The 19,197-nt window shown below is 39.1% G+C and overlaps 2 protein-coding genes across 3 annotated transcripts; both read left to right on the forward strand.

Moving 5' to 3' along the window:
• Positions 1 to 386: 386 nt before the first annotated feature.
• Positions 387 to 5,460, forward strand: LOC114554178 (uncharacterized). The gene is made up of 4 exons (XM_028575838.1): positions 387 to 750; positions 1,105 to 1,544; positions 3,540 to 3,592; positions 3,686 to 5,460. The coding sequence occupies exons 1-4, from the start codon at positions 573 to 575 to the stop codon at positions 4,647 to 4,649; spliced, it is 1,635 nt and encodes a 544-aa protein (XP_028431639.1). The 5' UTR covers positions 387 to 572; the 3' UTR covers positions 4,650 to 5,460.
• A 1,815-nt stretch (positions 5,461 to 7,275) lies between these two features.
• Positions 7,276 to 14,506, forward strand: slc48a1b (solute carrier family 48 member 1b). Of its 2 annotated transcripts, XM_028576252.1 has the most exons (4): positions 7,276 to 7,398; positions 8,144 to 8,349; positions 10,259 to 10,426; positions 13,251 to 14,506. In XM_028576252.1, the coding sequence occupies exons 2-4, from the start codon at positions 8,220 to 8,222 to the stop codon at positions 13,385 to 13,387; spliced, it is 435 nt and encodes a 144-aa protein (XP_028432053.1). In that variant the 5' UTR covers positions 7,276 to 7,398; positions 8,144 to 8,219; the 3' UTR covers positions 13,388 to 14,506. The 2 variants fall into 2 exon arrangements, with proteins under 2 accessions (XP_028432053.1, XP_028432051.1); XM_028576250.1 differs by lacking the exon at positions 7,276 to 7,398 and having other exon boundaries at positions 7,894 to 8,349.
• Positions 14,507 to 19,197: the final 4,691 nt, after the last annotated feature.

The following is a 19,197-nucleotide window of genomic DNA, read 5'->3' on the forward strand; positions in this document are numbered from 1 at the left end:
ATACTACTACTACTACTACTACTACTACTACTCTTTTGATAATACCTAATTATAGTTTGAATGTTACATATCTAGTCGTTCTGATTGGCTGCTGATATTTATTTGCTTTTTTTTAAAAAAACTTAAATATATATAATTTCTATTCACAAGGCTTTTTTTGATACCTGGGAAACTAATACATGTGTTTGTCATTCAATGACTTGATTTTGATTATTTTTGATAACATTAGTAACAACAATAATAGGCCTATATTAGGGCGTAATCATTATATCAGTATATAAGCGGCCCTCTATCTGCTAAAACCGCACTATGCAAGTTTGCCAGGTAGCGGACCTGTAGTTCGAATGAGAACGGTAATGGACAATTCCGCTTCCAACCTGTAGGGGGGACCGAAGAGGAAAAGTGCTTTGGTGTTGCTTTGATGCCAAACGTTTTTAAAGAAGAAGCCTTTTCCCAACGGAAGTCTTTTTTTTCATGTTCCGGTTGATTTTTTGAGGGTCCGCGCGCTTCGTTCGCATTCCTCAAACTCAAAATATTTCAATCTCACCCTAATTAGTACATACGCGTTCAAGATGTCGAACACCAAACTACAGAATCTTCGGGGCTTTATAACTGAACGATTTACTACCGTGGCTGTGGAGATATTTGGAGAGATTGAAACTATTGTGGAGGCGTACTACGAGGAAAACAAACGCCTGCGGAATGTACTGCACATGGTCCTCAACCCCGAGATAAAGTTACCGAGGATAGGTTTGTCCCTTTAGATACTCTCAACTGAATAACGTGACATACTACAATGGCACCTGCTTTGTTGAAGTAGGTTGCAGCAGTTTGTCTTTGCATAAGCTTGAAAATGAGCTATCTTGGCTTAATGTATCATAGCATGTCTTCATGTATTTACATGTTGCATTTTATGACTAGTCTCGCACCCGAGTGCAATAACAGATATCGGTATGATCAGACAAAGAATAGAAAATAGCAAAGATGTCTCTTTTTGTTGTTGTTTAGTCTGTCCTACAACTTTTGTTTTCTGGTGTGTAAAAAGAAATACAGATTCAAGGGGCCACTACTGTGGCTGGTTTTCTTTCCCCCTCCCCACAATAGATGTTAGCAGCCAATACACTGGAGCAACAACAGATGTCCGAGAGCAGCACCCTGACCTCAATACTAGGGCGGACCTGGAAACATCAGAGCCGTTGGCTAAAAAACCCAAAGAAGAGGAAATTGAATGTGACATAAGTTGGGAATCGGAGCAACAGCATGGGCTGGGGGAAACTGAACACTTTATTTCCCCAGATTGTGTGAAAAATGACCCAGAAGAAGAAGATCCAAGAATGCTCTGCATTGCCGAAACATTCCACATAAAAGTGGTTGAGTGCAACCCCCAATCTTCAGGCACTCTCTCAGCTGATGAAGATGAGGACTGTTCTGCATCGGACTTGGAGAGACTCACCGATTTCCCACAGCTATCCAGGTGCAAAGAAAGCTCAAGTGGAAGTCGGGAACCTCAAAAACATGATATAAAGTCAGGGAAAAGCTTAACGGTAAGCTTGTTTCAATGCTCTACATCCCATAGATCTGACTGTGACAGGCTGGAGAAGCTTTGTTATGTATTCAAAAAGCCATGTCTTACATCCGTGTGGGTCACCAGTCAGTCATCAAACACCACCTCATCCTTGATTTTAGAGCACTTTGTCATTGCATTTATTAACTGTTGAGCCTGCTGGGGCAGAGCAGTTTTTTAGATGAAAGCAAAATGATGTAGTCATTAAGCTTTTATCAGAAACACAATTACAATGCTGCCCCAGACGGGCTAAGGTACAGAGCGAAGGTTTGGCTTAACTATTCGGTTCATGTTAGTGCTGAAGTGATTAAGCAATTACCTAAAGAAGAATTCATTTCCAGTTTTGATCAGTTAATTATGTACTTTTCAAGCACAAAAATACAGCATATTTGCAGCTAACAACCACAAAACTGTGAAGAGTTGTTTGCTTTTTTTCCTGTTTTTATTACAGTGGTGCTCATAAGTTTATAAACCCATGCTAAAGTTGACTAAAAAGAGGAATACAAAATCATTTTTTGGAAATTGATCTTAATGCCTTAATTAAAAACAAATTAGGAAAGATCCAACCTTTAAGGACACCAATTTTCTTTGTGAATGAATAATGTATTGTAAATAAATAAATGTTCTTCCTTAAAATACGGGGGGCATAAGTATACACACCCCTATGTTAAATTCCCATAGAGGCAGGCAGATTTTTATTTTTAAAGGCCAGTTATTTCATGGATCCAGGATTAAAATAGCCCCCCACATCATCACATACCCTTCACCATATCTAGAGATTGGCATGGGGTACTTTCCATAAGATCATCTCTCAATGCAAATCAAACCAGCTATTAGGCTAACTGAAATAAAACCATGCCAATCTTTAGGTATGGTGAAGGGTATGTGATGATGTGGGGCTATTTTAATTCCAAAGGCAAAGGGAACTTTATCAGGATGCATAGTATCCTGGATCCATGAAAAAAACGGCCTTTAACAATCTAAATTCCTCTATGGGAATTTAACTTAGGGGTGTGTATACTTATGCCCCCCGTATTTTAAGGAAGAACATTTATTTATTTACGATACATTATTCATTCAAAAGAAAATTGGTGTCCTTAAAGGTTGGATCTAGGGCTGTCCTCGACTAAAGTAATTCTTAGTCGACTAACACTTATACGATTTTGTCGACTAATTGATTAGTTAATTTAATTGACAGAGCTGTGCACTTTGAGAGGTGGTTAAGACTAGAAAAGCACAATATAAATGTAGTTAATTAACCATCTGTAAAACTGAGTTTCTCCACAATTAATCCTGCAAAAGCACCACTTTAAATCTTGTGTTTACCATAAATGTGCTCAGAAGTTTCTTTGAAATAAGTAATTAAGCATGAATAAGCATAAAAAATGACTAATCGACTAAAGAAGACCAAAACGACCGATTAGTCGACTAATCGACTAAGAGGTGGCAGCCCTAGTTGGATCTTTCCTAATTTTTTTTTTTAATTAAGGCATTAAGATCAATTGCCAAAAGATGTTGTATTTTTTTTCCCCCGTCTTTTAGTCAACTTTAGCATGAGTTCATAAATTTATGAGCACCACTGTAAATTGAATGGGGTTTTAAGCTGACATTTTCATAATATAGCTTCCAGAGATCACTCTTAAACCCCACAGTTCATCAGTTAGCCTAACACTTGTCTTAAATGTAGCAAATTCAATTTTTGAAGTTTGCATAAGCAGTTCTTAAACCAGAAAATCTGGATTTGCCTCTTCACTGAAACTAACTCAGGATAACTTTTTAAGCGTTTTTTTTCTTCTTCAAACTATTCCCTTGTTTCAATGTTTGAATTAAACCAACCAAACTCTTACATGATCAAATGAGACTGCCACAGAAAGATGGATAGAGTTTCTAGGCCTGAAGATTGTTTACATTGCAAGCCTGGTTTATTTTTTAACAGTTGAAGCATAAAATAATGAGTTTTTCTTTTCTTGCTAAGAAATGGAAGAACCCAAAGTGGTCCCTGCAGAAAACCATGCTAGAATTACCAAGGTAAGAATGGAGACTCTTAATGACTGCAGTTTTATTTGTAATTGTTTTATTTGTATCATTATATAGCTAATGGTGTTAACCATCTTCATACAGGATGGTCCCCCAACAATGTTTCATTCCTGCCCCAAATGACTGCCAGGCCTTTTTGGCAAGGCTCACAGAAGCCTTCAAGGACTTTCCAGATGACAAGAAGCCTCTGATAACCAAAATGGGCCTCACGGAGAATGTGGAATTAGTGGACTGTGCTTTTGGCAAAGTCCCTAAAGGTTCCCCCCTGTCCTACCAGTGCCCTGTGCCATCAGGTCAGGATTACAAGACTCATGACGATGCTCCCCCTCGACCGCTGCTTCCCCTGAGTCATCACAAGCTGGAGGTAATGTTGCCTTCTCGTAGCCTCAATGCCAAAGAGGCTGAACATATGGAAGTCATGGAAATCACCTGGGAGGCAGCACGCAGTCTGGAGCACTCCACACGTGGAAGTGAGGAAGCAGTAGAGGAGCTGCGCAAGCTGCGCTTGACCAGTCATTTTAGGGAGATCTGCAAACTTAAACCAGGACGGAGCAATGCGAAGCTCCTGATATTCAAGATGCAGAAAGGTTTGTCCAGGCGCAAGACGGCACAGATAGAAAAGCAGATGAAGGCTGAGGCGCTTCGGGAATATTGTAACCATTTGTGTGTCAACTGGTCCCCCTGCGGTTTAGTGGTGCATCCGAATGCTCCGTGGCTGGGGGCGCTGCCTGACGGGTTGGTGTACGACCCCAAGGAGAAACCTAGTTTTGGGCTGGTGCATGTCAAATGCACCAGGTTCCGGAGCTTCATCGAGTGTGGGTTCCTGTTCTGCCAGGATGGAGTCTTGCAACTGAAGAAGAGCCACTCGCACTATTGGCACATCCAAGGAGAGATGATGGTGACGGGCACGGAGTGGTGTGATCTGTTGGTGTTCTCCAAAGATGACATACTGGTTCAGCGCATCTACAGAGACTTGGTTGTCATTAACGTCATGAAGAAGAAGTTGGATAATTTCTTTTTCCAGTTCTACCTGCCATGTCTGCTTTAAGTGAGCTCACAGCTTGAGCATCATCGCAGTCGTACACACTTGCTGTTCCCCTCAGGTCCTTAGTTGTGAGTTTTAACAGATTGTAAACCACTTGAAAGTGGTCTTTTCTGACCACGAATGTTCTGTTCTTGTTACATATATATATTTGTTATTGGTTTCATTCAGTCTAGTCATGACGAAGTTTGTGATTTTGGTCAAAGCCATGGATACATTTTTGGATCTTTTGTATTTTCTTTTACTTTGAAATGTCACATACCGTATGCAATGTGAAACTGAAGTCGAGTTTATATTTGCCACGTTTACCTCTTTTGCTACTCTCCAAAGGTACCCTGTTCTAAGGCTGCACCTACTGCAAAGATTATTTTTTTTACTACTGATTTCATTGTTTATCTGCTGATCATTTACTTGATTATTATATTAATCATTTAGTCCACAAAAGGTCAGAAAATGGTGAAACATATTTACCTCAGTTTTCCAGAGCCCAAGCTCACATGGATTATGTCTGATGGTATTCTGTTTAATATCCTACAAGTCTTAGAAAACTAGCAAATCTAAACATTTGAGAAGCTGGAACAAGGGGATATTTGGCTTTTTTTTTTTTTTTCAAAAAAATGACATACATGGTTGATTGATTACTAAAATTGTTGCCAATTAATGTTTTTTTATTTTTTATTGTTGATTTGTCAACTAAGCATTTTTTCATGTTGGTAGAAGCATTAAAGGTTCAAATGTTGGCACATATGGGAAATTTCAAGAGACTACCGAGCACAATAAATGGTTACTGCAGTTTATAAACAGAACATCACTTCAAGCTGAATGTCTGCTCTTCTAACTTATACTACTTACACTGTTCATACACAACTGCTTCAAGTACCTACACTTCAGCACTGCAACAACACTGCCATCCACTGTAACGGACCTCCGTTTCAGTTCTTTACTTGAACAGGCACTAAATATTTCAGGAAAATGTATTACCTTACCTTACCTGACATTTCTACTCCTTTTAGCACTTTCACTTCAGCTGACACTTCACTCAGAGCTTACACTTAAACTTCACTCAGAGCTTTATCTTCTTTCTTTCCTTTTAGCCTCTCGGTATTTGTATTTCTACTTTAACCAAAACTTAGACCGTTTAAGTATTCAGTTCAACTATTTAGAATGTTTAAAGGTGACCTATTATGCTAATTTTCAGGTTCATACCTGTATTTTGGGTTTCTATTAGAAAACATGTTTATGTGCTTTATCCATCCATCCATCTTCGTCCGCTTATCCGGTGTCGGGTCGCGGGGGGAGCAGCTCCAGCAGGGGACCCCAAACTTCCCTTTCCCGAGCAACATTAACCAGCTCCGACTGGGGGATCCCGAGGCGTTCCCAGGCCAGGTTGGAGATATAATCCCTCCACCTAGTCCTGGGTCTTCCCCGAGGCCTCCTCCCAGCTGGACGTGCCTGGAACACCTCCCTAGGGAGGCGCCCAGGGGGCATCCTTACCAGATGCCCGAACCACCTCAACTGGCTCCTTTCGACGCAAAGGAGCAGCGGCTCTACTCCGAGCTCCTCACGGATGACTGAGCTTCTCACCCTATCTCTAAGGGAGACGCCAGCCACCCTCCTGAGGAAACCCATTTCAGCCGCTTGTACCCTGGATCTCGTTCTTTCGGTCATGACCCAGCCTTCATGACCATAGGTGAGGGTAGGAGATGTGCTTTAATGTTTGGAAAACTTTATTTTTCTCATACTGCCCATGGCTGCTTCACCTGTATTCACCCTCCATCTTAGCTGTTCCACTGTAGCACTGTAGCCTCCCCCCACACTTCCACATCTGTACCGACTGTCATTGATTGCAGTTGGTGGAATAATTGTTACAGAGTATATCCCACTTTCTACTGTTAAAAACCACAAGAAAGGCTTCTAAACCAAAACTTATACAACCGGACATGTTGGGAATATGATCCGAAATTGACATCTGCAACCATGATTACAGCTTTCCATGACATTAGCATGTATCAGTGTAATGTAGTGTAAACACTGCAGTAAACATGCCTGGAGCAGTTGACCAAATAAAGCAATCTGTCACAAACTGGCCTCAGTTTGAGCCAAGAGTAGAAAAAACTGTTGGAAGCCGAGTTTTCAGAACGAAACCTAAGGTTTTTTCTCACAGGGATTACTTTTACATAAGATCACTACGTTTTTGCCACGTTTAATATGAACATCCAACATTGTAACATTATAAATATGACAAAAAATAAGGAAAAGCATAATGGGTACCATTTAACTGCACAATTTCATCAGCGAGCACAATTTCTTCATAAAATGATGCATTTTCTAGTTGTTTGAGCACTAGTATTTTCTTGTTTTGTTTTGTTCAGTCATATTTTATATCACAGTAACCCTAAATACAAGAAGTACCACAGTTTCAAATGGGACATTTTAATTTACTTCCAAAGCAAAATAAGTGCAAAATCTGGGGATAAAGTTAACATAGTTCTTAAACAGAGCACATCTTTAAGCAGAAGGTTTGAATGTTCACAAAGAAAAATTCTTACATCTAACCACATTAAAGCTATAGTGGTAGTTTTTGTTGCCCCCATTAATTCTAAGTAATGACAATAACACTGTCGCCACATCCACATGATGCGAGCCTTCGGTGACTGCGCACCACCCTCACCCCTCCTCCACACAGTTATAGTAGTTGATCCCATCAAATCAAGGCACGGAGGATTTAAAAAACATAATGGACTCTTCAGAAGAGGTAATTATCTTGTAATGTTTATGTCCTCTTCATCTCAAAAGCTGAATGCTGCTGTTGTCCTTCCTCCGTGGTGACATAAAACGCACCACTTGAGATTCTGCGCGCGAATATCGCATTGACATATGGAATTTCGCTGGACTAGGCCTACACCATTTTGTGAACTAAGATACAGAGAGTTTTGTGGAGCTGATAGGCTTGATTAGCTTTTGTATCAACTCATTTTGCAATGGCTTGAATGTAATGCAGCGGACGTACAATAATATTGAATAGTTAGGCACTATAGCTTTAAGTCTGTGTCACTAATCTTAAATACTCTAGTATTCTCTAGTCTTAACCATTGACTGTAAATATTGTCTTAACCCAAATGTTCTGTTTGGGTTCCTGTTCCATGTTGGGAGTTGACATATGTCTTTACATGTCCTCTGCTCCTGAAGGGGGCGCTGTGGTCACTCACTATGTGAGGTAGTTGCAGGACTGAGACTGAGCAGGATCTCTTTAGTTCGAATCAGATGACGTAGACTGAAGCACGGTTTTTTTTGTGCAGCTGGACAGAAAAAAAAGACAAAATCCTCATCAGAAACGCTTTGTCATGTTTCTACCCCACGCGCGCGCGTGTGTGTGACAACAATCATTAGTCAGCAGTACACAGTCACATGTCCTTTTAGGCCCGTTTGCAGAGCAACCGGATGCAGTTGTTTTGAAATTACCACTGCTCCCTCTCTCTCTCTCCCTCTCTCTCTCACAGACAAACTCACACACTCGGTTCTCGTCTGACGTCTCGTCGAGCCTGTGTCCCTGCTTATAACATTTGTTTTGTGAAAATGGCTGTTAATAAAACATATATTAGTATCGGCTATGCCTCGTTTGGTATACTCATGGGGTTTTCGGCTTTCCTGGTGTGGAACATCGCGTTCAAACAGCCGTGGACTGCAGCCATGGGAGGACTGGCAGGTAAACATTGTTGTTTGTCTGCAACTAACTTTTTTTTTTTAACACATCCTTTTAGCGTGTGTTATAGTAAACCACTGGTGTCCTGTCACGTGCACGTTGTTATTCCAGCCTTCGGCTGAAACACCAGTGACCTCTTCCTCTGGCTGAAGGTGTCACATAACCTACGGATTGCAAAATGAGCCCCATAGTTGGACAGAGATCACAGTACAAACGTGTTTTTGAAGGGTAGAGATGTCAACTGATCAACAGTCAAGTCAAATTATTAATATTTTTTAATCAGGGCAGTATATTCTGCAGCAGATGTTTTATTTAACATGACCTGTTTCAGCTTGGCGTTTAGGGGTCCACTTTTGACCTTAATTGATCAAAGGTCACTTTAGGAATAATAATAATAATAATAATAATAATAATAATAATAATAATTAAAAAAACGGTTATAGCTAATTAAAACATTGGAGATGACAATTATTCTAAAGTGCCGAAATATACAAACATGGGCCACACATTACATTTCACACAAATTATTATTACTGGGATACTGTGACTGTTTTTGTATTAGTTAGAAAAAGTTATAATTTAATTTTTTTTTTGTCATCCCACATGTAAATCACCCGAACCTAATAATAATTTTCACAAGTCTTTAAAGCATGTGGCTGTTTTTTCCCCCACACCTTTCAGGCAGCTGTTGGTTGGCATTCATTTCAAGTGTCTGCAAGTTAATTTGAGCTTATATTGTGCTTAAATGAATATAAAACACTGTTTGGTTGGAAGGCACAACATATAAAATAGTATGAACCTTTTGAGTCTGGTCATTTCTAAGTGTGGTTTTTGACAACATTTGATCCTGTTCCACCCCCAAAAAAAGATAGAATTGTTGGCTTTATGCATAATTAAGCAATTGGTTATTTTAAGTGTTGTTTTCATGGAGCTGAACTTTGAGCCACTGTTGAGGTTTGCCAGTCCATATCTATAATCTCTGAACTCATCGTGACAGGATGTAGTGTAATTTATTTTAGTGGTAGTTAAATCATAATACATGTTCCCAAAGATCAAAGTGACTTGATTGGGCTCTTTTGTAATAAAAAAAATAATTAAAGAACAAGTGTAGCATGTCCTCATACTTTCACACATAGGATTAGTGACCCGCATACATGCACTTAACCACATTCTCATGCACAAATTGGCACCAGTATAAAATATTACTGGTATCTGAGATTTGGACACACTCCCTGAATCTGCATTTTCATTTTCCATAATGGAACTGGCTGCAAGCTGTTCCATGCCTGCTTTGATGATTGACATAATAATATTTCCCCCCCAACTAAATTACACATGATGTATTAACATGTCTATCGTCACAGTATTCGGAAATGTGTTCACTCTGCATTCAACAATGTGCACCCGACCTTCACTAGAAACACACATTGAAGATGCTGTCATATTGGTACGACTAGTTCCTTCTGTTACGGTTTCCGACTCGGTGAGGGTTGTGGTTGCTGGTTGGTCAAAAGTTGGCATAACTGTTACATGTGGCTGTGATTCACAACACCGGCTGTAAAAAAACAAAAACAGAACAAAAAAGGTAAACATGAAGACAGAAGTAGTGGGATTTATTAACTTAGCAATCGGCATAATGCGGTGTCATGATGTGTCTGAAAATGCATACTCACTCTTCATACCACTATAATGACCATACAAACTCAGGTCAATGGCTGTTACACACTGTGAGTGTGTTGTCTTTAAAAATGGTTTTGCATGTTGCAGCCCATTGTATACTTTACACACATACCATCAGAATTTAGATTTAGATGGTGCCACTAGTGTGCTTAAGACATTTTAGAATATTAGAATATGTAGTTTGTTCAATTTGTGATTATTACGTAAAAACAGCATTGTGTTTGTCCCTCAGGTGTGCTGGCACTTTGGACCCTGATCACTCACGTCATGTACCTGCAGGACTACTGGAGGACCTGGCTGAAGGGCCTCAAGTTCTTCTTCTTCATCGGGGTCTTCTTTTCTCTGTTAGCAGTCGTGGCCTTCATCACTTTCCTATCTATTGCCATCAACAACAAGGAGTGTAAGTTCTTCTACATCGCTTTCCTGTCTCACATAATTTGTGTACATGCTGGTCTTCACCAAATGTGTTTATGCGCTGTGGTATGGTATAATCAGACCAATTGTTGTGTGTCATCACACTAAACACGCATAACTAACTGCCCCAACAAACAACATGTAAAGGTAAATTTCAGTACGTAATTGAAATGTTTTGGTCTTTCACAAAAGAAAGATTAAACACAAAATGCCTTTTCATTTGACAGTTCACACTTCTGTATTTCAGCATTTAAGCAATAATGTAAATAATCACTATAAACAAAGATACTAAAAGATGCATCATGCAGGACAAATTTAAATGACATAACTGAAAGAAGCTGGATAACCTGTTGAGTCAGATGACTGAGTCCTGATGGAGTTTGGTGTCTCCACTCCGGATCCACAAGTTTACGTCATGTGACGATTTCCTACAATTACCAGAATTCCCTTTGACGGCCCTGAGGGAAATTTGTGGAGCAAGTTTCTCCAGTTAAGAAAATGTCAGAAAGTCAATCCTCTATCCAAAATGCAACTTGAAGATCATTTTTATTCCTCAAAGCTACTAAATCGAAAAATTGTATGCTATATTTGTTTCATACTTTTTTGTCGGTTTGGTCTGCATTATCAAACTGCTAAAAGGGAAGTAAGTAAAAGATAAAACCTTTTCTTTCACTTTTATTTCTACTCTCAAACTGAGGAATAAAAGCCATTTATCACATTGATTACAAGTCAAAAATGCTCTTTAATTTAAAGGTCTCATATTGTGCAAATTTTCAGGTTCATACTTGTTTTGGGTTTCTACTACAACATGTTTACATGCTTTAATGTTCAAAATATACATAATTTTTCTCATACTGTCTGTCTAAATATACCTGTATTTACCCTCGGTCTGAAACGCTCCGTTTTAGTGTCTGTCTCTTAAAGCCCCCCTCCCGAAAAAGCCCGGACTGCTCTGACTGGTCAGCGTTTCTGGGTCTTTCTAATCTGCACTCTGAGTCTCTGCACTGTCATTGTAGCCGGGGAATGGATGTAATGGCACTGTAGTGCCACTTTCTATCTATATATAGTATAGTATGGAAGAGTTTCTGAATACAGGCTGTGTGCAGTCCATTGCTTAAAACCAGAGCAATATAATAAAAACAATAACTGGGAAATGAGAGGCGTTGCACTCTGAAATACATACATAGTATATTTTTGAACTGTGGCAAATCTAATTGAGCATTTTGATACTTTCGCAGTATTTAAATAGCACCTCAACCTGCTTTATAATCATAAGACATGGAAATCTCATTTTAACAATATGGGACCTTCTAAGAGAGCTCCAGAGGTGTCTTAAATTAAGAGTAAGATCCTAGATGGCTGCAGTAAAGAAACAGATTTGACCCCCCACCTTCTGAGACATGTTATATCCGTGGTCATGGTGAATGATAATCTGTATAATTCAGAAATAGGGTAGTGTAGCCTTCTATTTTCATTTTGAAATTTGATTATGAGGTGTTCAAACAAGAATAAAGCTGGAATTGATTTTCTTTTTCACTTTCCAAACATTTTCATTGTCTGCACTTGTCAATGTGGTACTATATTTTCCTTATTATATGATTCCTTTCTTTTACCATTTTTACCAGCAGCAGAATTTCTTTCCTGTTCCAGTTTGGGTTTCTTTTTGTTTTATCCCTAATTTCACATTAATTGATACTCTAGATCAGGGGTCTTCAACAATTTTTAAACCAAGGACACCTTAACTGAAAGAGAAATAGAGCAGGGACCATCTACTACATACTGTATGTTGTATAAAATGAAGTTGCATAATAAACTGGGCCTACAATAACCTGAAGGGCAGCCTAAAGCATTTATGCATAGCTTTTTTTGCATATAATACTAAACTATTAAAATTGTTTAATAATTGTTGGCACAATTTTATAAATAATGTTTTAATGTTAAACATACTGTACATCGGGTGCCAGGATAGCTCAGTTGGTAGAACGGGCGCCCATATATAGAATATTACTACTCAACGCAGCGGGCCCGGGTTTGAGTCCGACCTGCGGCCCTTTGCTGCGTGTCATTCCCCCTTTCTCCCCCCTTTCATGTCTTCACCTGTCCTGTCAAATAAAGGCCCAAAAATGATCTTTAAAAAAAAAAACATACTGTACATCACAGTGAATCCTTGGGATTAACTGCATCTGTAGATGGCCTCAGTGACTACCTTACATAAAGGCCAGTAAGCAGTGGGGATTCATATTTGCTAATAATATGTTGGACTCATGTTAAGACTTGACAATAATTGGAAAGCCCCCCTGCATTGACTCTGAGGACCCCCTAGGGGCCCTAGACTCCCTGTTGAAGACCCATGCTTTAGATATTAAGTGTATTACACAAATAAATGCATTTGCAGAACAATATGCTGTCAATAATTATTTTAAGACTGACTTATATAGCAGACGTAGGGTAAATCCTTATCTTTGATTGACATTTCTCGCTCAGAGGATACATGAGATCACTTGCTCTCAAAGGTTACTTCACAGTAAGTAGGATTAAGTCGCTTGATAAATGCGTCTAATTTCTCTTTTTCAGGGAAGAACTTTTTTTACTCCTAAATTGGGTCTTTAAAGCTTTCTTGAGTGTAATTTTAAAAGTGTATGGGCCCAGGCCTTATTACTCAACATCAGTGGCCGACCTCACTGATGCGCTTGTGGCTGAATGGGAGCAAATCCCTGCAGCCATGTTCCAACATCTTGTGAAAAGCCTAGGAAAAAGAGTGGAGGCTGTTCTAGCAGCAGATTAATGGTCTGTGTGTCTCCCTCCCACAGCCCTGACTGACCCTCAAAGTTTCTACCTGTCCTGTGTGTGGAGCTTCATGAGCCTGAAATGGTCCTTCCTGCTCGTCTTGTCCGCTCACCGCTACCGCAAAGAGTTTGCCGATATCAGCATCCTCAGTGACTTCTAAGGGCACTTAAAAACATCCTGCAGTGACCACACAGACTTTGGCGTACACTCGCTGTGCTGGCTTCCCAGTCTGAGAGTCCAATGGTGATGGTGGACATTTAAAGAGAAATCAGAGAAAAAGTTGAAATACTTTGTGTTGTGGATGAGCACCCTGATCCTGGTTACTCCTTTGCCTTCTTGGCCCATACCACCTCCTCCTTTTTTATTATGTGTGCAGGGTTTGTTGCTGACTTGGCCACTTTACAGACAAATCAAGCCCTATTTTATATGATCCTGTGATAGATTTTCCATTTTCACTTCCTCATCACCCTACTTAGTTATGCATCTTCACAAATGACTAAATAAATGTAAAATATGGTAAGGTTTTTCATAACTCAATGAAGGGAATTGCTGTGCTACAAGTAACTGTTGTATTTTCATGCTGTAGCCACTAGTGGGTGCTGTCCTTCCAACAGTTAAACACTATGTACAGTATGTGTGCTTGACCCGACTTACATCTTTGTATTATGTATATATATTTTTTCTTGTTCAATGAATGATGAAGAGTTGCACAAGTTTCACATACAACGGTCGGATGATGAAATCTGCACATCACAATGCATCCATCCAATGGTGAATACATGATGTACATCAAAGCATCGCTTTAACAGAGTGTGTCGGGGTCTTATAGGGGGCAGGTCACCTAAAATCCTGCAGCATCCACATGAATGCATTCACGTAATAAGCACCACATGTCCTGGTCTGATATATTTACGAACCAGAAAGGGGCATTTTAATGTAAAGAATGATTTTTGTATTGTATTTTTTTATCAGTGTGACAAACAGAAGTAAGTGCAAGTGTGAAATTGGCGCTCAGTTATGGCTTTAATTTGTGACAGTAGGGACACCACTAATGTGCATGCATTTTGCTTTACATAGTATTGTCCTCATCTGAACCATTTATGGCATTATATTGTAGCTTAATGAGATTAGTTTGCTGTATTTCCTTTATCTCTGCACATTACCATGTTAGAAATGAAGAATGGCATTGTGTATCCACATGTATCACATGATTGAATGTAGGTATTTGTATAAGAATGTGTGTGAGAGTCAAGTTAATAAAATATGTTTTTTGACATCCCCTGTGCATCGATGTGTCTCCACAACAAGATCTGGAAATAGACATGTCAGGCTCCTCTTGTGTCCTCTTTTTTTTTTTTTTTCTTCTTCTCTTCTTTTTTAAAGAAGGAATGTGTTTTTCACAGTTTCTATTTCTCCAAAACATTTAATTCCTTTGTAGTTTGCAAAGGAATTAACAGCAGAAAAAAGAACATTTATTATTTTCTTTATAAGCCTTGTGACTTTCATGTAACATGAGAAAATGTCACAGGCAGATTGAAGGTGCTACACATCCTTCTTCCTACTAAGCCTGGGTCAGGAGGGTCAGTGTTGGGCATTAGGGTGGGATTTACGCCATGAGTGGAATGAACCACTTTTCCCACCCACCCAAGCCACATTTATGAAGAATAAAAAAAAACAGCATTGCAATCATAACAGTAAATGCAAGACAATAAGCTGCACTTTGAAGTCGGGCAATTATTCCATCCATCCACATTTTTATTTTACCCCTCAAAGGGAAGTTTTTTGGGGGGGGCGCCTGAACTTTGAAGTTGATGTGGAAAATATGTGACTGAAATATGCTATGCAATGCTATCAGTGTTTGATGCGTCGTAACTTATTTAGTAATCATTTACTGGACTATATCTGGTGGAGAAATGTTTCTCTTGAATCCTGCAGCTGGTAAGGAAAAACTAAGTGTAAAGGAAAGTGAATGTGGCTTGGTGTTTCATTATTTACTAGAAGTATCAGTAACTTTGATCCGTAAGAAGCCACTATCATTATTTCACTCACTTTGTTGCTTTCCTGCATCCTTCCACTGTGTTTTAAGGACATTTTTGGTGGTACTTATATGTTAATTGCATTACACTGGTTTGTTTGTAAGCCCCCAGAGTCTCATTGCATCAAGGTAATTGCGTTGTTGTGGTTAAATCACCATGGCAAAATTTTTTATCTGGCCGTTATAAACTTCGACATTAAGAAACTGAAAAACAATCCGGCTCACTTTCCACTGAGCAAGCTGGGGGCTTTGGAACCAAATGCGTCCTATTAAGTTTATACACCAGCCTGTAAAACGTGTGTGTGTTTGTGTGTGTGTGTGTGTGTGTGTATGTGTGTCTGTGTGTGTGTATGTGCGTGTGTGTGTTTGTGTGGTATGTAAAGAGAGGGAAAGGTCTCGTTTTATTCAATTATGGGACTCCTTTCTACCCAAATCAAGGAAGGAAGTTGTCTCAAGTGTTGACTGGCAGTCTGGCAGAGTGCGGTGAGACTGGAAACAAAAGGTTTATACATTCAAATAACACAACCATCCTAAACATCCTGTATACTAAAGAGCAACAGCAGCTGAATCAAATTCTATAACAAACAACCTGAAACGATTCCCTTGTATTGCACACATGCACACCTTTACAGCAGATGATGGCCAAATTCAAGTATCTGAAAAGGACACAAACATACTGGTTCTCTATGAGCATCCACCCGTCTCCCCTCAGACCTGTTTATATATACTCGCTGACACGTCTAAAGTAGTTGTTCATGTACATTTATTGAATTACTGTACTTAAGTACAGTTAAGGTACTTGTACTTTATTTGGGTATTTTTGTTAAACATTCTACACAATAACATCTCAGGGAAATGGTTTATTTTTTGCTCCTCTACATTTATTTGACAGCTTTAGTTACTGTTTTCAGATTTATATTTGACATCCAAAACATGGATAAAACTACCCAACAGTGTAAAGTATTTAAAATTAGGTTTCTTGACTAACTTCAACATTAAAGTACTGCTTACATATTAATGCATACATAATCATGACATACATTATATTACAACACTGACAGGGGCCATTCTGCATGATAAGCACTTTTACTTTTGATACCTTCATTAGGCTACATGTTATTGGTCATACTTCTATACAGTACTTTTGCTTAAGTAAAATTGTGAATGCAGGAACTTTATTTGTAATGGATCATTTGTATTTGACCCTTTTACTGTGGTCAGTAATTTATTAATGGCAGTGATGAAAGAGGGATTTGTGATCTTTATATCATACTATTGAAATCTTCATTTAAAAGTTAAAGTCATGCACTCAAAACATTACTTCAGTTTAAGTACAAGTGTATTAGAAACTAAATGTAATAAAAGTAGGCTATGACAGTGAAAAGCACTTCTTAGGTAGCAAAACATATATTGTAATGCTGGAATATTATTACTTATGTATAAGCAGCATTTTAATGTTGGCGTTTTAACTACTTGATATACTATTGGAAAGTTGAATCTATAACAACACATCATATGTTATAGGTTGATCATATGTTCTGTATGGTGATTGTTAAAGTAACTGTATTTGTCTGATAAACGTAAAGGAGTAAGTTGAGGGATAGAGTTACAAAGTAGCATAAAATGCAAATAAAGTACAAATAGCCTACCTCAAAATTGTACTTGAGAAATGGTACTTAGTTACTTTCCACCAAAAGGTGAACAGGGATTCACAGCTGACTCATGTCTGTGATGCGTGCTGGCTAACAGTTTGATTGTGAAATCTGACCATTGGTATAAATGATACCAAAAAATGAAGCATTTGATCTAAAAAAAGAAGCATCAGGAGGAAAAACGCTAAATGAAAAGCAAACATCTTGAATTGGTCGAGAACCAGATGGCCTCTTTGACATTAAGAAGCCGCTTTGGCATTTTAAGAAGGCAGTCCCAGAATGATTTCCGAGGAACTTCCGCAAAGCGAGGTACAAAAGCCCACAGATATTTAAGCAATATCCATAGCAATTTACTGTTTTATTTACAAACTGAAACACATGTTTCCAGACCTTTGCAGCCCCCCCCCTCCCGCCTCTCCTTATTACCACTCTGATTTACTGCTGCCGGATTTCTCCCACACTATCTGCTTTTTCTTTTCCTTTCTTTGTCTCTGTATTATCTTTATCAGCTTCTCTCATCACTCATCAGTCATTCAAACTCTCCCTGCAGACCTGGATGTTAACAGCACATGCCCTACCTTAGTTTTTATCCCTCCTCTGAATCAGAGTTTTCTGTGTGCGATGCTGTCTGTGCCTCTGGGACCACTGCGAGCTTGCATCTGAAACATTTTAGAGAGACACATATTTGCTGTTTTAGAGCACAAAGGGATATGCCATGGCAGAGGCTGTTTGAAGTGGCTTCACAGGAGGAACCAGAACCAGAGCGAGGGATTTGAGAACCCATAAAAAAACGTTAGCACAATGTAACGTCGGTGAATTCATCTAATCTAATGGAAGTGGGGATTGATTCAATGTGAAGGCGCTACCCCTTTGAAGCTGGCCCTGTTGATGTTTCTAATGCAATAGCTCTGTTGTAGAAACGCAGCATTCCTCTCTACCTTGCAGGCAGTGCTTCACTGTGAGTTTGACAGGAGTGGATGCGTGATAGTGCCTAATCCCAGAGATCCTTGGTTGACACTGCTTCCAGTAACAAGTATTTGAAATGAGAGATTCGAGACAGCAGCGTTTGACTCCCTGACAGGCTCCTTATCTGAAGACATGATGTTCAAATTGATTTGTGGGGTGTTTTTTTTTTTTTTTTTTTAACAAGAAGCTAAGTTTGTAGAGAGTCTAAAAGGTGTTTAATTGTCCTTACAATATGAAGATATTCTGATTTACTGCAGTGGTAACTGAGAAGAGAGCTCATTGTACCTAACCCATCAAAACAAGAGAGGACTTGATCCACATTTGTCTGATTTAGATTTATTTTTCTATCCATAGCTTTTTTATTGCATTGGTGTGAATATACAGGTTTTTACAGCCTATATTGTGATTGGGCCTCATCACATAGGCTACCTTTATTTTGCTTGTGCATTCAGGTGCACAAGTTTTGTAAAAAGTCCTCCTGTAAGCAGCAGTCTTGTGGCTTGATATGCTCTTTTCTGAAGTTCAGGCTGAAACAGGATTTTACCAACCCGAGCAGCCACATGGTCAGCTCTGATCTGCTGACTCACCGAGAGTCTTATTAGTGTTTGCAAAGAAAGTGAACCTAAAACATTGAATTTGAGTAGCTGACTCAGAGCGAAAAAATTACTTTTCATGTGACGATTTGCTATATATAGCCTAGTGCTCAATCACGTCAGCGTCTTTCTGCCTGGCTGATTAGTCAGCATTATTAACTGAAAAGCAGTGTTTTTCCAGTTTGTCATGTACGGTAACGAGTTTGATAGAAATGCAAAGATCAATTCCTCATCCACATAGAAATTACTGTCCAGCTGTTCTTGTGTTTTTGTGTTGCCCTACCATATTATCACATGCACATGGAGATCATATGACCTGCTGTGTGCACATAAGGACATGATGTGATGTAACATTCAAGCAAACCTTCCCACTCACACACGTACACACACATCTAGCCTCAAATCCTAAAACATTTCATGTGATATCTACCACTTGTTTGTTAGCCAAGTGTGTGGAAACACTGACAAATTTCTTTAAAAAACTTGGCTATGGGGCGACCTCTAGCTCACCCAGTAAGAGGGTTCTCCTCATGTTGGCTGAGTCCTGCGGCGGCACAGGGTTCAAATCTGACCTACCCTTTGCTGTGTGTCATCCCCCATCTCTCTCCCCATTTCATGTCTATCCACTTTCAAATAAAGGGAAAAGCCCCAAAAAATAATCTTTAAAAAAAACTTGGCTATCACTTTTTAAATAAGGCACCCTTTGTAAAGGCATTATATGTTC

The sequence above is a fragment of the Perca flavescens genome, chromosome 4 (assembly GCF_004354835.1).
Source record: "Perca flavescens isolate YP-PL-M2 chromosome 4, PFLA_1.0, whole genome shotgun sequence".
Classification (NCBI taxonomy): domain Eukaryota; kingdom Metazoa; phylum Chordata; class Actinopteri; order Perciformes; family Percidae; genus Perca; species Perca flavescens.

Excerpts from the sequence above, each read along its gene's own strand:
- LOC114554178 (XM_028575838.1), top strand. The coding sequence starts at position 573 with ATGTCGAACACCAAACTACAGAATCTTCGGGGCTTTATAACTGAACGA. Across the intron at positions 1,545-3,539 it reads AGTCAGGGAAAAGCTTAACG|AAATGGAAGAACCCAAAGTG; the intron begins GTAAGCTTGTTT and ends TTTCTTGCTAAG. Across the intron at positions 3,593-3,685 it reads ACCATGCTAGAATTACCAAG|GATGGTCCCCCAACAATGTT; the intron begins GTAAGAATGGAG and ends ATCTTCATACAG.
- slc48a1b (XM_028576252.1), top strand. The coding sequence starts at position 8,220 with ATGGCTGTTAATAAAACATATATTAGTATCGGCTATGCCTCGTTTGGT. Across the intron at positions 8,350-10,258 it reads AGCCATGGGAGGACTGGCAG|GTGTGCTGGCACTTTGGACC; the intron begins GTAAACATTGTT and ends TTTGTCCCTCAG. Across the intron at positions 10,427-13,250 it reads TGCCATCAACAACAAGGAGT|CCCTGACTGACCCTCAAAGT; the intron begins GTAAGTTCTTCT and ends TCCCTCCCACAG.